General features: G+C 37.2%; 1 protein-coding gene across 1 annotated transcript in view; it reads left to right on the top strand.

Annotated features, from left to right (window-relative positions):
* The window catches only part of LOC126249645 (DNA fragmentation factor subunit beta), a 143864-nt gene that overhangs the window by 125722 nt on the left and 1007 nt on the right, over nt 1–17135 (top strand). Inside the window, exon 4 of the mRNA XM_049951324.1 lies at nt 2427–2639. Coding sequence (XP_049807281.1) covers nt 2427–2639 — 213 coding nt within the window. The remainder of the gene's footprint in view (nt 1–2426; nt 2640–17135) is intronic.

Consider the following 17135-nt stretch of genomic DNA (forward strand, 5'->3'; position numbering starts at 1 on the left):
ATCAATTTCAGCACATTTTGTAAGATACAGTACAAATGGTATGTTTATTGTGTCAGTGATGGTATTTGCAGTTAACTGTATCTCCTCAGGCTGACTTCTCTGACCCCAGGTTCCCTACCTCTAATTCTTCAGTGGAGCATCCTCTATGTGTTGTTAAATTTTTACATGCTCTTACAGAAACACAATGAATACAGTGGGTTGCTATCACCATTAAGCCATAAAGTAGAGCTGTGTGTCCTCATGAAATGTAATAATTGTAGTTTCCCTTTCCTTTCAGATGTTCTGCTGTACCAACACGGCATGGCCATGTTAATGATTTTTAAAGCCTTTATCAGTCTATTACATGGACTATGGTCCCTGCAACTACTGAATGGCTACTGCCTCTCTACAGAATCTGTATACACTATCTGATCAAAAGTATACAGACACCTATTAGGGGGCATTAATATGGGATGTTTCCACCCTTCACCTTTATGAGTGCTTGAACTGTTCTGGGAAAATATTCAGTGAATGTCTGAATATCTGGGGAGGAGTGGCAACCTATTCTTTCACAAGAGCCAAAACCAGAGAAGGCAGTGATGTAGGATGCCATAGTGTGGGGCAAAATAGGTGTTCTAACTCATCCAAAATGTGTTTCATTGGTTTCATGTCAGATCTCTGGGCAAGTCAATCCTTTCCAGTATTGTAACAGTTCACAATCTATTGCTTCACAGATGCTGTGTTATGACAGGATGCACTGTCATGCTTATACAAACGGTCATGTTGTTCAAACTGTTCCACTGCTGTAAACAGTATACAATTGTGTAAAATGTGTTAATATCCTTCCACACTTAGCATTTTCTTAAGCACATTAAGGGAACCATACTCTTAACAATTGAACCCCCCTCCCCCCATACTGTACCACCACCTTCTCTGCACTTCACTGACAGCACTACGCATGATGATGGGTAACATTCTCCAGGAATTTACCAAACCCAAACTCTTCCATCGGGCTACCACAGGTTACATAATGATTCATCACTCCAAATCACTTTTTTGCAGTTGTCGACTGTTCAGTGGCATCACTTTTTATACCATCTCAAGTGCCCCTTTAGCATTGACTATAGATATGTGTGGCTTATGTGGAGCTGCTGGACCATTGTACTCCATTCTTTTTAATACCCTACACACAGTCATTGTGCTAGCTGGGCTGCTCATAGCACTTTGAAACTCTCAAGAAATTCCTTCAACTGATATGTGATCTTTTACATCCACCCTCTGCAATACTTGACAGCCCCAGTCAGTTAGCATGCGAGATCTGCCTCATTCTGGTTTAGTTTTGTCTGTTTCTTCACATTTCCGCTTCACAGTCACATCACCAACAGTTGACTTGGGCATCTGTAGAAGAGTTGAAATGTCCCTGATGGATTTGTTACCCAGGTGGCATCCAATGAGTACTCCACTTTCAAAGTCACTGAGCCTTCCTGACTGACCCATTCTGCTGTTACTGCTTCTCCAATCACATCACAATACTCACCATCTCCTTTTACACTGGCAGGTCTGCCTCTTGTGCCACCTAGTGGTAAATTCCACATTACATTGGGATGTCCAGATACTTTTGATCAGACAGTGTACTAGTTCGGTATCTCCACTCTCTCTCTCTCTCTCTCTCTCTCTCTCTCATTTCTTTGGTTGTGGTTGTACCTGCAGTACTGCTGTCTATATCACTGAGGTGAAAAAAGTGGATGTGAGACTGGTTTCTGCACAATCTCGTATGATAGTTTGACTAATGATAATCATTTTTTGATGTGGAAGTATAATTCTGCAAGGAATATTTAAAAACAAAAATTACTACACATGGAGGCTTAATCATACCATGAGTTTTAGATATGTAATATTTTTTATTACGTTATACTTCTAACTTTTGCTTTATATTACTGTAAATAATAAATGTACTAAATTTCATCCCAGCAAAATAGTTACAGTTTCAATCTGATGATTATTGACAGTATGATCAGTGGCAAACTTGTAGTGCTGACCAGGACCTCCTGGTAAAGTAAGAACATGTATCATACTTGCTTGTAGAAAGCCATTTCTGCTAATTAATATTGTCATCTGGAATGTGGCAACATGTTTACAATTCTGGAATTTTCATTTAAATTACCAAAAAATTGATACATACATATATAATTATTCCTGTTAATTTTATTCAAATAATACCTAATTAAATCAGAAAAAAATCAGACATCATAAATTCATATAACATTCATTCAGACTAGTTTGAATTGAATTTGGGAAATTTATTTTATTTGCTACTGTATACACAAGAAAGTGTGAGTTTACATTCGTATCGACGTAGAACCAATGATTCTATATATTAAGTTCCTATGTGTCTCATAGGTTAATAGAAAAAAGAGATCATAACTTGTGCCACCATTGTGTTACAGGGGCAGAGCTACTGTACAGTGCATTGAAGATGGTAAATATTGAGTTATTGCAAGTAGGTGACTTAGCTGAGCAGTTCTTGTCAGAAAACCTTAAGGAAAAAATGCATGTCCTGACATCAGCTGTTGAAAAAGCCAGAAAAATGCAGACCGCAAAAGAACGAAAGGAGAAAGTGGTGAAAAGTCATCGAAAAGATGACCCTGATTGGTTCGTAGGTGGGTAATAACTGAATGTCAGGGTATCTGATTGACTCTATAATTTCTTATTCCTTCTTATGCTTACCTAGTCAAATATGGTGAGTTGAGTGTTTCATATTAATTTCATTTCAAATTGGCTTCAAACTGTATACCAAATGGTGTTTATTTTGCTGAGGCAAATTCCCTGTGTGAATAAGAAATGCTAATTTCTTCTAGCGTAAATTAATTTGTTATAAACAGCATTGTGACTGTCTGCTTATGAAAGAATATTAAGATTTTTATTTGAATTCACAAGTCATTTGGTTGTAGTTATTGCAGACAGATTGTACAGAAATGTCAAATCCTTTGTTTCACTGTAATCCAAAGTCTTTGTGATAATTAGATACACCAAATCTTAAAGTCAGAAGATAAATATGTTTCATAAAATACTGCTGCTTGTAAATTATTTTTTGGATACTTACTACATTAGATAGATTATTACAAGCACAATAGAACATATACATGGTGCTTGAAACCCACATACAGGCATTTTTTCTTGGGAATGATGCATCAGATCTTTTCTTGGCTAAAATGAGTTTTAGACAAATCAATAAGGGTGAACAGAGTGGTGAACTTTACTTCATGTCGAAGCTACTGCAATATGGAAAAAATAAAGTATTTTCAGAATCTCAGGTGGGAAGATAGGAAAAATTAGTGCAATTGAAAAGAGCCCTCAAAACTGATAATTTGTTATTAAAAAAGTAGTTTGGTATTTCATGTCAATGTGGATATATTACCAATATTAAATACCAAAAGGAGGAAAAAGAATTTCAGTACCCTTCTTAATAGAAGATAGTATGAAAATCATTTCCCAAATGTTGTTTCAAATGAACCAGTGCTTCAGATGTTAATAAAGAGTATGCTGCAGGAGACTAAATGTTCATTTGAATTTGCTGCTTTGACATCGTTTGATCAGGATCTGAAAACATTTTTGAACAGAGCTAATCTTTGAAGAATACCATTTATTGATTCATTTTTATTTAGTCTTCTAAAATTACATTTTTGTATAAAGATTGTACTCTAATGTAGGACAAGTCAATGAATACAATATTATATGGGCAAAAAGAGAAGAAAAACAAGCAACACCCTAAACAATATAAATACAAGCTACACAGTATTGCACCGAGCGAGGTGGCGCAGTGGTTAGCACACTGGACTCGCATTCGGGAGGACGACGGTTCAATCCCGTCTCCGGCCATCCTGATTTAGGTTTTCCATGATTTCCCTAAATCGTTTCAGGCAAATGCCGGGATGATTCCTTTGAAAGGGCACGGCCGATTTCCTTGCCAATCCTTCCCTAACCCGAGCTTGCTCTAATGACCTCGTTGTCGACGGGACGTTAAACACTAACCACCACCACTACACAGTATTGCATTCAAGGTGCAAAAAAGAAACAACAGTATTGCCAACAATATACATATGAGATACACAATATTATGTACATTGGCATACAAATTACATCATTTACAATATAATACATCTTTTACAAATGTTATAGATCTATAAATTCATTTAAATTATTTACAGTATTGTTTATAAGGGATTGTTTCACTTTTTTCTTGAATACATGAGGGTTGTCTATATAATTTTTTATATTCACTGTGAGCTTATTGTAAATTGTTATTTCAGCCTGGATAACTCCTTGAGAGTAACTGAGTCTTTGTAAAAGCTTTGCTTCTGTCGTATGTTCTTATTGTAAATACCATAGTTCGCTTGGAAAAGTTTTTTTGTCGTTGTTTACAAATATCATCAATAAGTAGAGTGTACTGACTTGTGAGTGTCAGTATCCCAAGTGTCTTGAATAGGTGCCTACAGGGTGTCTGATTTGGAACACCACAGATCAACCTCACAACTTGGTTTTGTATTTTAAAAAACTTTTCCCCCTTTTGAAGCATTTCCCCAGAATATTACCCCATTGGAAATCAGAGTGTGGAAATATGCGAAATATGACAGAATTATTGTTCCTCTGTCTCTATGTTATATAATTAATATGGCAAAATTAATGTATCATAGTATATTGGTGGCAGTCAGAGAATAATACTTTTAAAAAGTATTGTTTAAATTTTGTAGTATCTGATGAGTGCCATCAACATTTAAGAAACTGTCACAGTTATATGTTATCCACATTTCTAGTAGTGTGGGCAAAGCTCAGTGGGAATTGTGTGACTGATCCTCTGCTAAACAGGTATTTACATTTTCATTTCAACCCCAAAGCAAATGTGGATCTCTGTACTGTAAAAGAATTGGTATCACCATTCCCAAACGTATTAAACTTCAGCCATTCCCCAACAACTAACATATGGTCTACATCTACATCTACATCTACATGGTTACTCTGCAATTCACACTTAAGTGCCTGGCAGAGGGTTCATCGAACCATTTTCATACTACTTCTCTACCATTTCACTCTCGAATGGCGCATGGGAAAAAGGAACACCAAAATCTTTCCGTTCGAGCTCTTATTTCTCTTATTTTATTATGATGATCATTTCTCTCTACGTAGGTGGGTGTCAACAAAATATTTTCACATTCGGAAGAGAAAGTCGGTGATTGAAATTTCGTAAATAGATCTTGCCGCAAAGAAAACCGCCTTTGTTTCAGTGACTGCCACCCCAACTTGTGTATCATGTTAGTGAAGCTCTCACCCCTGTTGCACGATAACACAAAACGAGCTGCCCTTCTTTGCACTTTCTCTATGTCCTCCGTCAATCCTACTTGGTAAGGATTCCATACCGCACAGGCAGTATTCCAGCAGAGGACAGACAAGTGTAATGTAGGCTGTCTCTTTAGTGAGTTTGTCACATCTTGTAAGTGTTCTGCCAACAAAGCGCAGTCTTTCTTTCGGTTTCCCCACAATATTATCTATGTGGTCTTTCCAATTTAAGTTGCTTGTAACTGTAATTCCTAGGTATTTAGTCAAATTGACAGCCATTAGATTTGTGCGATTTATCGTATACCCAAAATTTTTCGGATTTCTTTCAGTACCCATGTGGATGACCTCACACTTTTTTTTGTTTAGTCCAATTGCCACTTTTTGCACCATACAGAAATTCTCTCTAGATCATTTTGTAATTGGAACTGATAATCTCATGATTTTACTAGACAGTAAATTACAGCGTCATCTGCAAACAATCTAAGGGGGCTGCTCAGATTATCACCTAGATCATTTATGTAAATCAGGAACAGAAGAGGGCCTATGACACTACATTGCGGGACACCAGATATCACTTCTGTTCTGCTCAATGATTTACCGTCTATCACTATGAACTGTGACCTCTCTGAGAGGAAATCACGAATCCAGTCACACAACTGAGAGGATACTCCATATGCACGCAATTTGATTAATAGTCACTTATGAGGAATGGTATAAAAAACCTTCTGGAAATCTAGAAATATGGAATTGATCTGAGATCCCTTGTCAACAGTACTCATTACTTCATGGGAATAAAGAGCTAACTGTTGCACAAGAATGATATTTTCTGAATCCGTGTTGGTTATGTATCAATAATTCATTTTCTTCAATGTGATTAATAATGTTAGAGTACAGTATATGCTCCAAAATCCTACTGCAAATTGAGGTCAGTGATATGGGTCTGTAATTCAATGGGTTACTCCTATTTCCTGTCTTGAATATTGGTGTGACCTGTGCTATTTTTCAGTCTTTAGGAACACACCTTTCGTCAAGTGAGTGGTTGTATATGATTGCTAAGAAAGGCGCTATTGTGTCTGTATACTCTGAAGGGAACCTGATTGGTATACCATCTGGACCGGAAGACTTGCCTTTCTTAAGTGATTTGAGTTGTTCTGCCGCAACACCTAAGATATCTACTTTTATGTCACTCATGCTAACAGCTGTTCTGGTTTCGAATTCTGGAATATTTACTTCATCTTCTTTCGTGAAGGAATTACAGAAAACTGTATTTAGTAACTCTGTTTTAGTGGCACCATCATCGGTAACATTTCCATCGCTATTGCGCAGTGACGGTATTGACTGTTTTTTGCCACTGGTGTACTTTACATATGACCAGAATCTCTTTGAGTTTTCTTCTATATTTTGAGACAGTGTTTCATTGTGGAAACTATTAAAAGCATCTCGCTTTGGCATCCGCACTAAATTTCGAGCTTCCGTGAAACTTAGCCAGTCTTTGGGATTTTCCGTTCTTCTGAATTTGGCATGCTTTTTTCGTTGCTTCTGCAACAGTGTTCTGATGTGTTTTGTGTACCATGGTGGATCAGTCCCGTCTCTTACTAACTTATGTGGTATGAATCTATCTATTGCTGTGGATACTGTATCTTTGAATTCGAGCCATCTCTGGTGTGGCAATGGAATGTTGTCTATGTTATGGATTTCTTGATGTGCTTTACTAAATGAAATGTTATATTTAAAATACAATGGACAGTCAAATGAATATGATACAGATGGAGAAATAGTAAGTGAACTGTTCATTATTTCAAAAGTAATCACTGCAATCGCTAATACATTGATCCTACTGTGGGGCAAGATGGTAAATGCCTTCATGGAAAAATGTTGGGGTTGCCTATGGAACCATGACTGTATCCGGCAAATCAACAGCCACAAATATCTTTCTTCGGGGCTCCAAAAATGTGGAAATTGCATGGAGAGAGATGGGGAATTAACAGAGGCTGTGTAAGGGCCTCCACGTGAAACATCTGCTGTCGTGTCAGGTTAATAAAAGGTGTCTATACAAGATATTACATGACACTTAATATTTTTAATTTTTTTGTGGGGGTTGGGGAAATTATCTACTTACTACATCCAAAAATTCATCTAATGTGTAGAAGGAGTTGCCATTAAGAAATTCTTTTAATTTCCTTTTAAATGCTATATGGCTATGTGTCAGACTTTTGATGCTATTAGGTAAGTGACCAAAGACTTTTGTGGCACCATAATTTACCCCCTTCTGAGCCAAAGTTAGATTTAACCTTGACTAATGAATATCATCCTTTCTCCTAGTGTTGTTGCCATGTACACTGCTATTACTTTTGAATTCGTTCGGATTGTTAATAACAAATTTCATAAGTGAACAAATATATCGTGAGGCTACTGTGAAGATTTCTAGTTCTTTAAATAAGTGTCTGCAGGATGATCTTGGATGAGCTCCAGCAATTATTCTGATTACACGCTTTTGTGCAATGAACACTGTTTTACTCAATGATGAGTTACCCCAGAATATGATGCCATACGAAAGCAGAAATGAAAATAGGTGTGGTAGGCTAATTTACTCAGATGTATATCGCCAAAATTTGCAATGACCCTAGTAGCATAAGTCGCTGAACTCAAACGTTTCTGCAGATCCTCAGTGTGTTTTTTCCAGTTCAACCCCTCATCAATGCATACACCTAGAAATTCTGAATATTCTACCTTAGCTACCGATTTCTGATCGAAGTCTATATTTATTGATGGTGTCATTCCATTTACTGTGTGGAACTGTATATACTGTGTTTTGTCAAAGTTTAATGAGAGCCCATTTGCAGAGAACGACTTAATGATTTCCTGAAAAACATCATTTACAATTTCACCAGTTAATTCTTGTCTGTTGGGTGTGATAGCTATACTTGTATTATCGGCAAAAAGTACCAGCTTTGCATCTTCGTGAATATAGAATGGTGAGTCATTAATATATATTAAGAACAGCAGAGGACCCAAGACTGAACCTTGCAGCACCCCATTCTTGATTGTCCCCAGTTTGAGAAATCACCAGTTTTTTGCATATTTTGTGATCTGCTTACTTCAACTTTCTGCACTCTTCCAATTAGGTATGATTTAAACCATTTGAGAACTGTCCCATTCATACCACAGTACTTGAGCTTATCTAGAAGTATTCCATGATTTACACAATCAAAAGCCTTTGATAGATCACAAAAAATCCCAACGGGTGACTTCCGGTTACTCGGAGCATTTAATATTTCATTAGTGAAAGTATATATAGCATTTTCTGTTGAAAAACCCTTCTGGAAACCAAATTGATATTTTGTTAAAACTTTATTTTTACAAAGGTGTGAAGCTACTCTACAATACATTACTTTTTCAAGAATTTTGGATAAGGCAGTCAGAAAAGAGATTGGGCAGTAGTTGTTGACATCAGACATATCCCCTTTTTTATGCAGTGGTTTGACAATGGCATACCTCAGTCTATCTGGGAAAATGCTCTGCTTCAGAGAGCTATTACATATGTGGCGAAGAATCCCACTTATTTCTTGGGAACAAGCTTTTATTATCCTACTGGAAATGCCATGAATTCCATGTGAGCTTTTTTCCTTGAGAGAGTTTATCACCTTCCTAATTTCAGAAGGAGAGGTGGGTGGAATTTCAATTGTATCAAATGGTGTGGGTAAGGCCTCTTCCATTAACAGCCTTGCTTCTTCTAATGAACATTTAGATCCTATTTTCTCTACAACATTTAAAAAATGATTATTCAAAATGTTTTCAACTTCCGGCTTGTTGTTTATCAAGTTTCCATTCGCTTTGATGGTGATGCCATCATCCTGTACTCTTGGTTGCCCTGTCTCCCTTGTAATAATATTCCAAATTATTTTGATTTTGTTATCAGAGGTATTAATCTCAGACATGATGCACATGCTTCTGAACATTTTAATAACCTTTCTTAATGTAGCACAGTAGTTTTTATAATATTTGGCTGTTTCTGGGTCATTACTCTTTCTTTTTGTTAGACACAGTTCCCTTTTGTGGTTACAAGATATTTTTATTCCTTTAGTAAGCCAAGGTTTTTTGCATGGTTTCTTATAATTAGATTTAACTACTTTCTTGGGGAAACAGTTTTCAAATTCTCTTACAAGTGTATCATGAAATAAGTTATATTTTAAATTAGCATCCGGTTCCTTGTTCAACTCGTCCCAATCTAACTGCTGAAGATTTTCTCTTAAATTTTTAATTGTTGAGTCATTAATTGACTGCACAACTTTGGAGGGTAGTTTTGAATTATTGAATGGAGCTATGTCTTATACTGTAACTAGCTGAGCATCATGATCAGAAAGCCCATTCTCAACAGGACAAGAATTTATGTTTTTAAACCTATCTTGGTCTATAAAAGTGTTATCTATCAATGTGCTGCTGTCCTTTACTACCCGAGTAGGAAAATTAATGACAGATGTCCAATTGAAAGAACCGAGCAAGACTTCCAGGTCATTCTTCCTATTACATTCTTCCAGTGAATCAGCATTGAAGTCCCCACAAATAATAATTTGCTTTCCTCTATCTGACAGATAGCACAAGGCATCCAAGTTTTCCAGGAATAAATGAAAGTTTCCTGAAGGGGACCTATATACTGTTACAATTATAAAAGAGCCCTCCTTCAGTTTAAGTTGACCGGCACATGCTTCTGTATGTTTCTCTAGACAAAACTTTTTTGTATCCAAGCTTTCTACACAGTGATAACTTTTGGCATATATGGCAACTCCTCCTCTCACCTTATTCTCTCTACTCATATGTGCAGATAGTTTATAACCACTGATATTTACCTTTTCCATATCAGACACAATGTGATGCTCAGACAGGCACAGTATATCTATTACATTATCAGATTCAATGTCATCTAAACAAACCAGGAGCTCATCTACTTTATTCTTCAATCCCGGAATATTTTGGTGATATATGGTAACATTATTGTGGTAATATATGGTAACATTATTTTACTTTGTAAGAAACTACTTTATTCTTTAATCCACTAATATTTTGGTTAAATATGGTAACATTATTATTAACTTTCCTGTTGTGAGAATTTGTGAGTTTTGGACCTCTTTAGCACCTGCCTGCCTGAACTTCTCATTGGACACTGATATTGGTCTAAAAAAGAGTTACATCCATGAGTACTAGTGTCCCCCCTTATGGATTTCGCTAACAACCCTGCCAGTTTACCCTTCCCTTTTCTATTGAGGTGTAGACCATGCCTTGTGAAATCCCCCCTTTCAATAGCCTTGTCAGGAACCAATCCAATGTCTGACAGAGTGGCCGCCCTACACAACTGATCAAACTACATATTTACCCTCCTAACCATACTGTAATCAGGCATGGCTTCTGCCTTGAGTAAATAGTTAATTAGTAAGAATGCATTTGTTTTTCCTTTTAAAATTTTGGAATGAGTCTTGAAAGCTTCCATATCCGCAGTTTTTGTACATCTGGAGGCAGGTGCGAAACTAATCTTTAGTGAAGAATTTCATCAATTTCATACAAAGTGAATATAGTAAAATGGGAGTGGAATTGATTAGTTGCCTTCTAAGTGTGGTGGAGCAGCGATGCTGTGTTCCAGGCTGACAGGGGCCACTTTTTAAAGGTGATTTAGGTGGGGGACAGTCTTTGGTTTATTGAGCAGCATAGTCTGCCTCCTTAGCTGAATAGTCAGCGTGTCTGATTGCCATGCAGTGGGCCTGGGTTTGATGCTCAGCCAAGTCAGAGATTTTCTCCACTCGGGGACTAGCTCCTGTGTTGTCCTCATCATTGCGTCATATCATCAGCACGCAGGCATAAACTGAAAAGATTTGCAACTCTTCGGCCAAATTTTCTCCAGGTGTGGACTCCCAACCATCAATACCATGTTATCATTTCATTACATCTGGACAACATAAATATGCTGGCATCACAATTAAGAAGTCAGGATGCATAAGACACACAAGTCTGTCCTTTACACATCCTAACAGTCATATGTCTGATACTTTTCTGTGTGTTTGGACATTTATATCTTTGTAAACAACTTTCCTTCATGCTCTATGCTGTACTGCATCATCTCTAATCACCTTTGGGTGAACACAGGTACTTTGAACGAACTGAAACAGAGTCTGCAGTTGGTTTCTTTTGCTTATGGAAATAGCTGTGTGTATGTTCAAGACTTCTTGTGAAATGCTAATAATTTTATCACCTTATGAGGTTGGTTGGGTGTCACTATGGAACAATAGCCAACATGGGTGTGGTTTTTGTTATTTCTACTGAATTGTTTCAGAAAGATTTGGAATATATACCCCACCGCAAAACTTTGTTATTGTTTTGTCTTACATTGGCATTGCCTAAATGTGTCCATTTGCAACAAAGTAAAGCCTAGTTTTTACAGCAACACTAAGTTGCAACCGACTGTGCTACGAACCACAACTCATGCTCATGTTTGTGCAACTTGTTGGTGAAACTAAACACTTCTGGCTTGTTCCGGCATTGGTGACAGTAGTTGCACAAGTCTTGGTGTTAGGTTTGTCGATAAAGTATAAACAAACTGAAATATGAAGTGGTGATGAGGAAATTGTTCACCTTTTGGGTGGCTGTGCTATGTGTGGGTGTTGGTGGGAGTTGGGTGGAGTTGACTACAGAAACATGCAGTGATGTGCTGCTGCACTTGAGGCTATCATGCATGACCTGAACATGTATGGGTTGGCAGTATCTGAGCTGCAGAGCAAAGTTTGTTCAGTTAGGAGTACCTGCAGTGATGTGCTGCTGCACTTGAGGCTATCATGCATGACCTGAACATGTATGGGTTGGCAGTATCTGAGCTGCAGAGCAAAGTTTGTTCAGTTAGGAGTACCTATATAAATGACTTTTAAAAAAAATTACAGGGAGCAAAACATTTGGTTGTGGAACAGCCCTCATCTTAAGACTAAAATGCTGTGGTTCAAGTTGGCTAGTTCTTTTTTAAGGAAAATAGTTGACAAGAGGAGAGGCTACAGAAATCTGGAAAGCTGAATTATCTGTTCAATATTCATTTATTTAACACAACACAGTAGTGCTTCCCATTCACAAATTGTAGTCTAGATGATTAAAATAACGTCTAGGGTTTTTAAGTACAATTCCTTTCAGCAAGTTCACTGAGCAACAGAGCTGATGTCTTTTCTTTATCCAGCCATGAATCCAAACTTTTTTTTTAACCTTTTGTCTTAGACAGCAGTTTCATGCAAACAAGCATGAACTCTTCCACAACCCATACAGCTGCCAGAACTTTCATTTTACCTATGAGTACAGCATCACAAAATGAAGTTCATATTGGTGTTGCCATGTGTACAGAGATGTACAAAACCATTTACATGAAACTCTTTTCATGCAACAAGTGGTGCAACCCAGTGTTGTTGTGCAAAGTAGGCTGAAGTGCATACCGTTTTCTCACTGTTTTATTTGTGTGTTATTATAGTGCAGCTATATCCTATCACCCCTGATGATGCTGAATTCAACCTATGAAGCAGCTGTTGACATAACTGGAGATACAGAGATTTCTGTTCCTTGGTTAGATATCAGAATCACTGATTAAAATTCTTGGCATGTGGAGATAATCCAAATGCCAAGAATTGCATCCACTCAGGGTACTGATTTACACTATGATTCACTCTGTAAATTAGAAAAAATAAGTGTACATGTCTTTGTACTGTTGCTGAGAGCACAGAAAAGATGGTAGTCTTGATGCAGATGATTATACTCGTAATATGGGGAATGTTGGGATCCCATCTGTGCACTTGCTACATCCTGAGGGATTAGTCTGTTTCCAATATGATTTGTCTCAAATACATACATCAGCTCTATGGTACAGGAGTGGTTTCCAGATGAGAATGAGATTTTACTTCTCAGCTGGCCTCCTCCTGTGCCAGACCTCAGTCCCCATTGAAAACATATAGACGGAGATGAAACGAACCATGCCAATAATCTGTGATGACCTTTGGAATGTTTCCATAGTTGCCTGGTAGGAGGTGGCAGAAATCAAGAGATTTATTACTCATCTAATAGAGTTGCTTTCTCACAGGATCCAGGGATGCAGAAAGTCATTGAAGTGGAAGGCCTTTGGACAGGATATTAAGTGGTAAAGAAACAGCATGTAGTGCCCTTTGGAGGGCTGAAAAATCTTGTTAAGAACCCTGAAGTGTTTGTTCTGTTGATTTCATGTTATCCATAGGTTAAACAAATTAATGCAGTAAAACAAAATATTATTTATGAAAGTGAGATTCAGTTTGAATCCTGCTATTGTACAGTTGCTTGTCAATCTGCTAGCTACACCATTGAAATACGAAGTGACTGTTTTAAGTGTAGAGATTTCAGATATTTCTTGCTGCTTTTCCGCCACTGATTCAACCTCACAGCTTCAAGAGCATTTCACATGTTTGAAATCCTAGGAATGAGAGGGAGCAGGTTTCCTTGCTTGCTTTTTTTTTTAATTGTGCTCATGATGAGTGTCAGGCCTAACTTACTCAATTGCACTCACAGTTACAAGTGTCATTTACTTTTATGAGCAGTACTGTACACTCTGCAATGTGATTGACTGCTATGTAACATGGTGGGCAGTTCAAATTCAGCCACTGCCACATTTAGTGCAGTTAATAAGACATAACTTCTTAAAAAGTCTGCAGTGAAACAAGGTAATAATAATTTAGGTCTCTCCTAAAAAGCTTTATTATGGGGTGGTTTTATGATACAATTTTTAAATACAGTGCTAAAAAAAGTTTGGAATACTATCATAAGATGTAGTCTGCAATACTAGAGGTCTCATTGACCTAGGCACTTCATGCGTTACCTGCATCCAGTTAGAGCTCACATATTGGACAGTGTTTACTGCCAGCATGCTTTGTGGCCATTTCCCTGTCATGTTAACATACCACTACCACAGTGGCACACCATGAGCAGTTCGGTATGAACAGCAGCTTCATTCAGTTTGTCTTCAGCACCATAGTAACATGCCATGTAGAGACATATAACACTTTGATAGTCAGGATAGTGACTTTACTTTGAGCAGGTCATACACAGCAAGATGTTGCCAATTGGTTACATTTCACTCAAAGTGGTGTGTCTAAGCTGGGGGGAAAGTACAGAGAGATGGGAAATGTGAACACTATTGTTTGCAGTAGCCGTCCTCATGTGACAACACCAATGCAGGATCGTTTCCTCCAACTGTAGGCTCACAGGCATCCAAAATCAGCTGCCAGACCAAACAGTGTGTAGAAGATGGCATCAGGGTGGTCTTCTTTCCAGAAGACCAATGAGATGTTTTGCACTGAACCAGAGGAACCAATTCAGTCGAAAGACCTGGGCTCTTGCATCAACAATGGACCATTTCAGTGCAGAAAAGAGTAATTTCATGTTTGCTGACAAGACCAGGAATGGCTTGCAAATGGACACTAGACATGTTAGGGTTTGGAGAAGCACTAGGCAGCACCAGGAAGCAGTTACATTCAGAAAATCCATCCGTTTTCTGGTGTAAATGTAATGTTCTGGGTGGCAGTAATGCTGGGATGGCAGACCCCTCTGATTCCCACCTACGACAATTTTACTGGTCCCCAATACCTTCAAGAGAAGGCCCTGCAGATGTGAAGTCGAATCATTCTTGTTTTCAGAAGGATTTATGTTTATCTTTGTACAAACTTCAATGAGTTTACTGTAAGAAGTCATTGTAATAAACTCTATGATATCCCAACTTTTGATGAGGCATGTGTATATACAATATATGGTGAAAAATCCATCATTTGAGATGCTTTACATGTTTCATAGAGGATGTTACTAATTAAGTAACAACTATACATTACGGTACTCTGTTGTAAATACCACCAAATCCATATGAGATTTTATATTTGAGAAATTTATTTCATTTGGAAAATCCTTCATGAGTTTTCTGCTAAACGTTTTTTCATGTGTAAAAATTGATTGTTAAAAATTCCTCCTGCCTCTGAATTATTGTTTGTAATCTTACTGTTCATATCAATAGAGATTCACCTTATTGAGCAACATGTTGTCCTGGTATTTGTTCCTACTGTTAACAATATGCTTTTATTTCTGTTGTCCAAATTAATTACTTCTTATATAATGTGCTTGCTTCTAGATGTTTTAATAAATTTGAGCAATTTTTGTAATATGCACATAAACCAGGTGTTTATTTCTCCTTCCTACAGTAACACTTCAGTCTTCTTTTCGAAAGAGACCCGTATCACACTAGGAATTAATGTTCCCTTTTTACATGACTTTTTAATGTATTTTCAAGTTATTTTACCTGGAAAGCTATTTTAATATCATAACAGACATATCAAGGAATGTGTTATAATTGACATTGGCCTTTATTTTTCTATAAATTTAATCTCTGTCTGCCTCTATTAAGCTTTTTTTAAAAATCTTTTGCCTTGGAGTTATTAATTATGCTGTCTTTTGCCATAGTGATGTCTCCGTAGTGTAAGTTATTTATGTTAACTATCTGAGCATTACAATCCAAGAGTCCATTCACTAACAAGTAAGCATATATTTCATTGCTTTTAACGTTATTGGCTATGACTGATTATGTCAGGGTGGTTCCTTGATCTGCACACTATGAAGCATTGAAACTAAATTCTGTGAACCAAATATTGTTTCTAGTTTAATTATCTTCTCAGAATCTGTTAGAAACTATACAATGAAATCACCACAAAATATTAACTTCTTTTTTATGAAACAGATTATAGATATTACATAGAATTGTGATGTCCAGTAAACTGCAAAAATTTCCGATTACAGAATACTCCGTTTTTCAATCAGCTCACAAGTAAGTGCTAATATGTGCTGAGCCCTGTTAAATTTACTTTTCTAACTTTTCAAAACTTATTTGTTTTTATACATGTGACAACCCTCCTAATTTTCTGAAATTCATTCTCAATGAAAAACTGCTATTATCACCTCTTATTAGAGTGAGGAACAGTCTAGTGTTACATGAAGCAAGGCATATGCTGTGATGAAGATGCTGCAGTGTTTTCAACCCAGTACTTGTAAATTTCCTAAGAGTTCTGTGGAACATTTGTAGAGAAGAATTATTGTTTCTCCATTACATTTTTAGTATTAAGTGTACCTGTACTGTATATGGTATTTGAAGCAATTCCCTGCAATCTCCGTTCAGTGTACAACTTTGCTATTCCAATTAGGTGTTTCCAGTGCTATGGCTGAAAAGCTCTCTTAGTAACTCCCAGTTCCACCTGACAATGTGGATTTGATAGGATACCCATATCCAATAAACAATGCTCAGCAAATGGTCAGACATAGACAAACAGAAGGAGATGACTACCATTATCTTAACAGATCATGATATTCACACACATATCAGGTATAGTTATAATGGGTGTTAGCAAGACATTGAAAGTGAAATTACACCCTTCTGGTAGCTTTTGGCTTCACTTTTTGTACATATGCAAGCCATTTTTGAAAAAGAATCACTGTAAACATCCACTACAATGTTGTTACACTCCTGTTTAAAAGTGGTATTGAACATCTGTGTTCCCCTAAATCTGTAACGGGAATTGTGTAGATGGTTCCTTTGGAAATACTATGGTCAATATTCTTCCTCATTCTTGTCCTGTACAAGTTTGTGCTCTTTCTCAAATGATCACATCATCTGTGGTAGGTTAAACCCTAATCTTGGCTTCATAAGCTTTCCTGGCTAAATGACTTGTGATGTCCTTGTTAGGTTTGCAGCCGGATCTTCAAGTCAAGTTGGCACTCTGACAGCTTGACTTGGAGATCCAACT

The sequence above is a fragment of the Schistocerca nitens genome, chromosome 3, assembly GCF_023898315.1.
Source record: "Schistocerca nitens isolate TAMUIC-IGC-003100 chromosome 3, iqSchNite1.1, whole genome shotgun sequence".
Classification (NCBI taxonomy): domain Eukaryota; kingdom Metazoa; phylum Arthropoda; class Insecta; order Orthoptera; family Acrididae; genus Schistocerca; species Schistocerca nitens.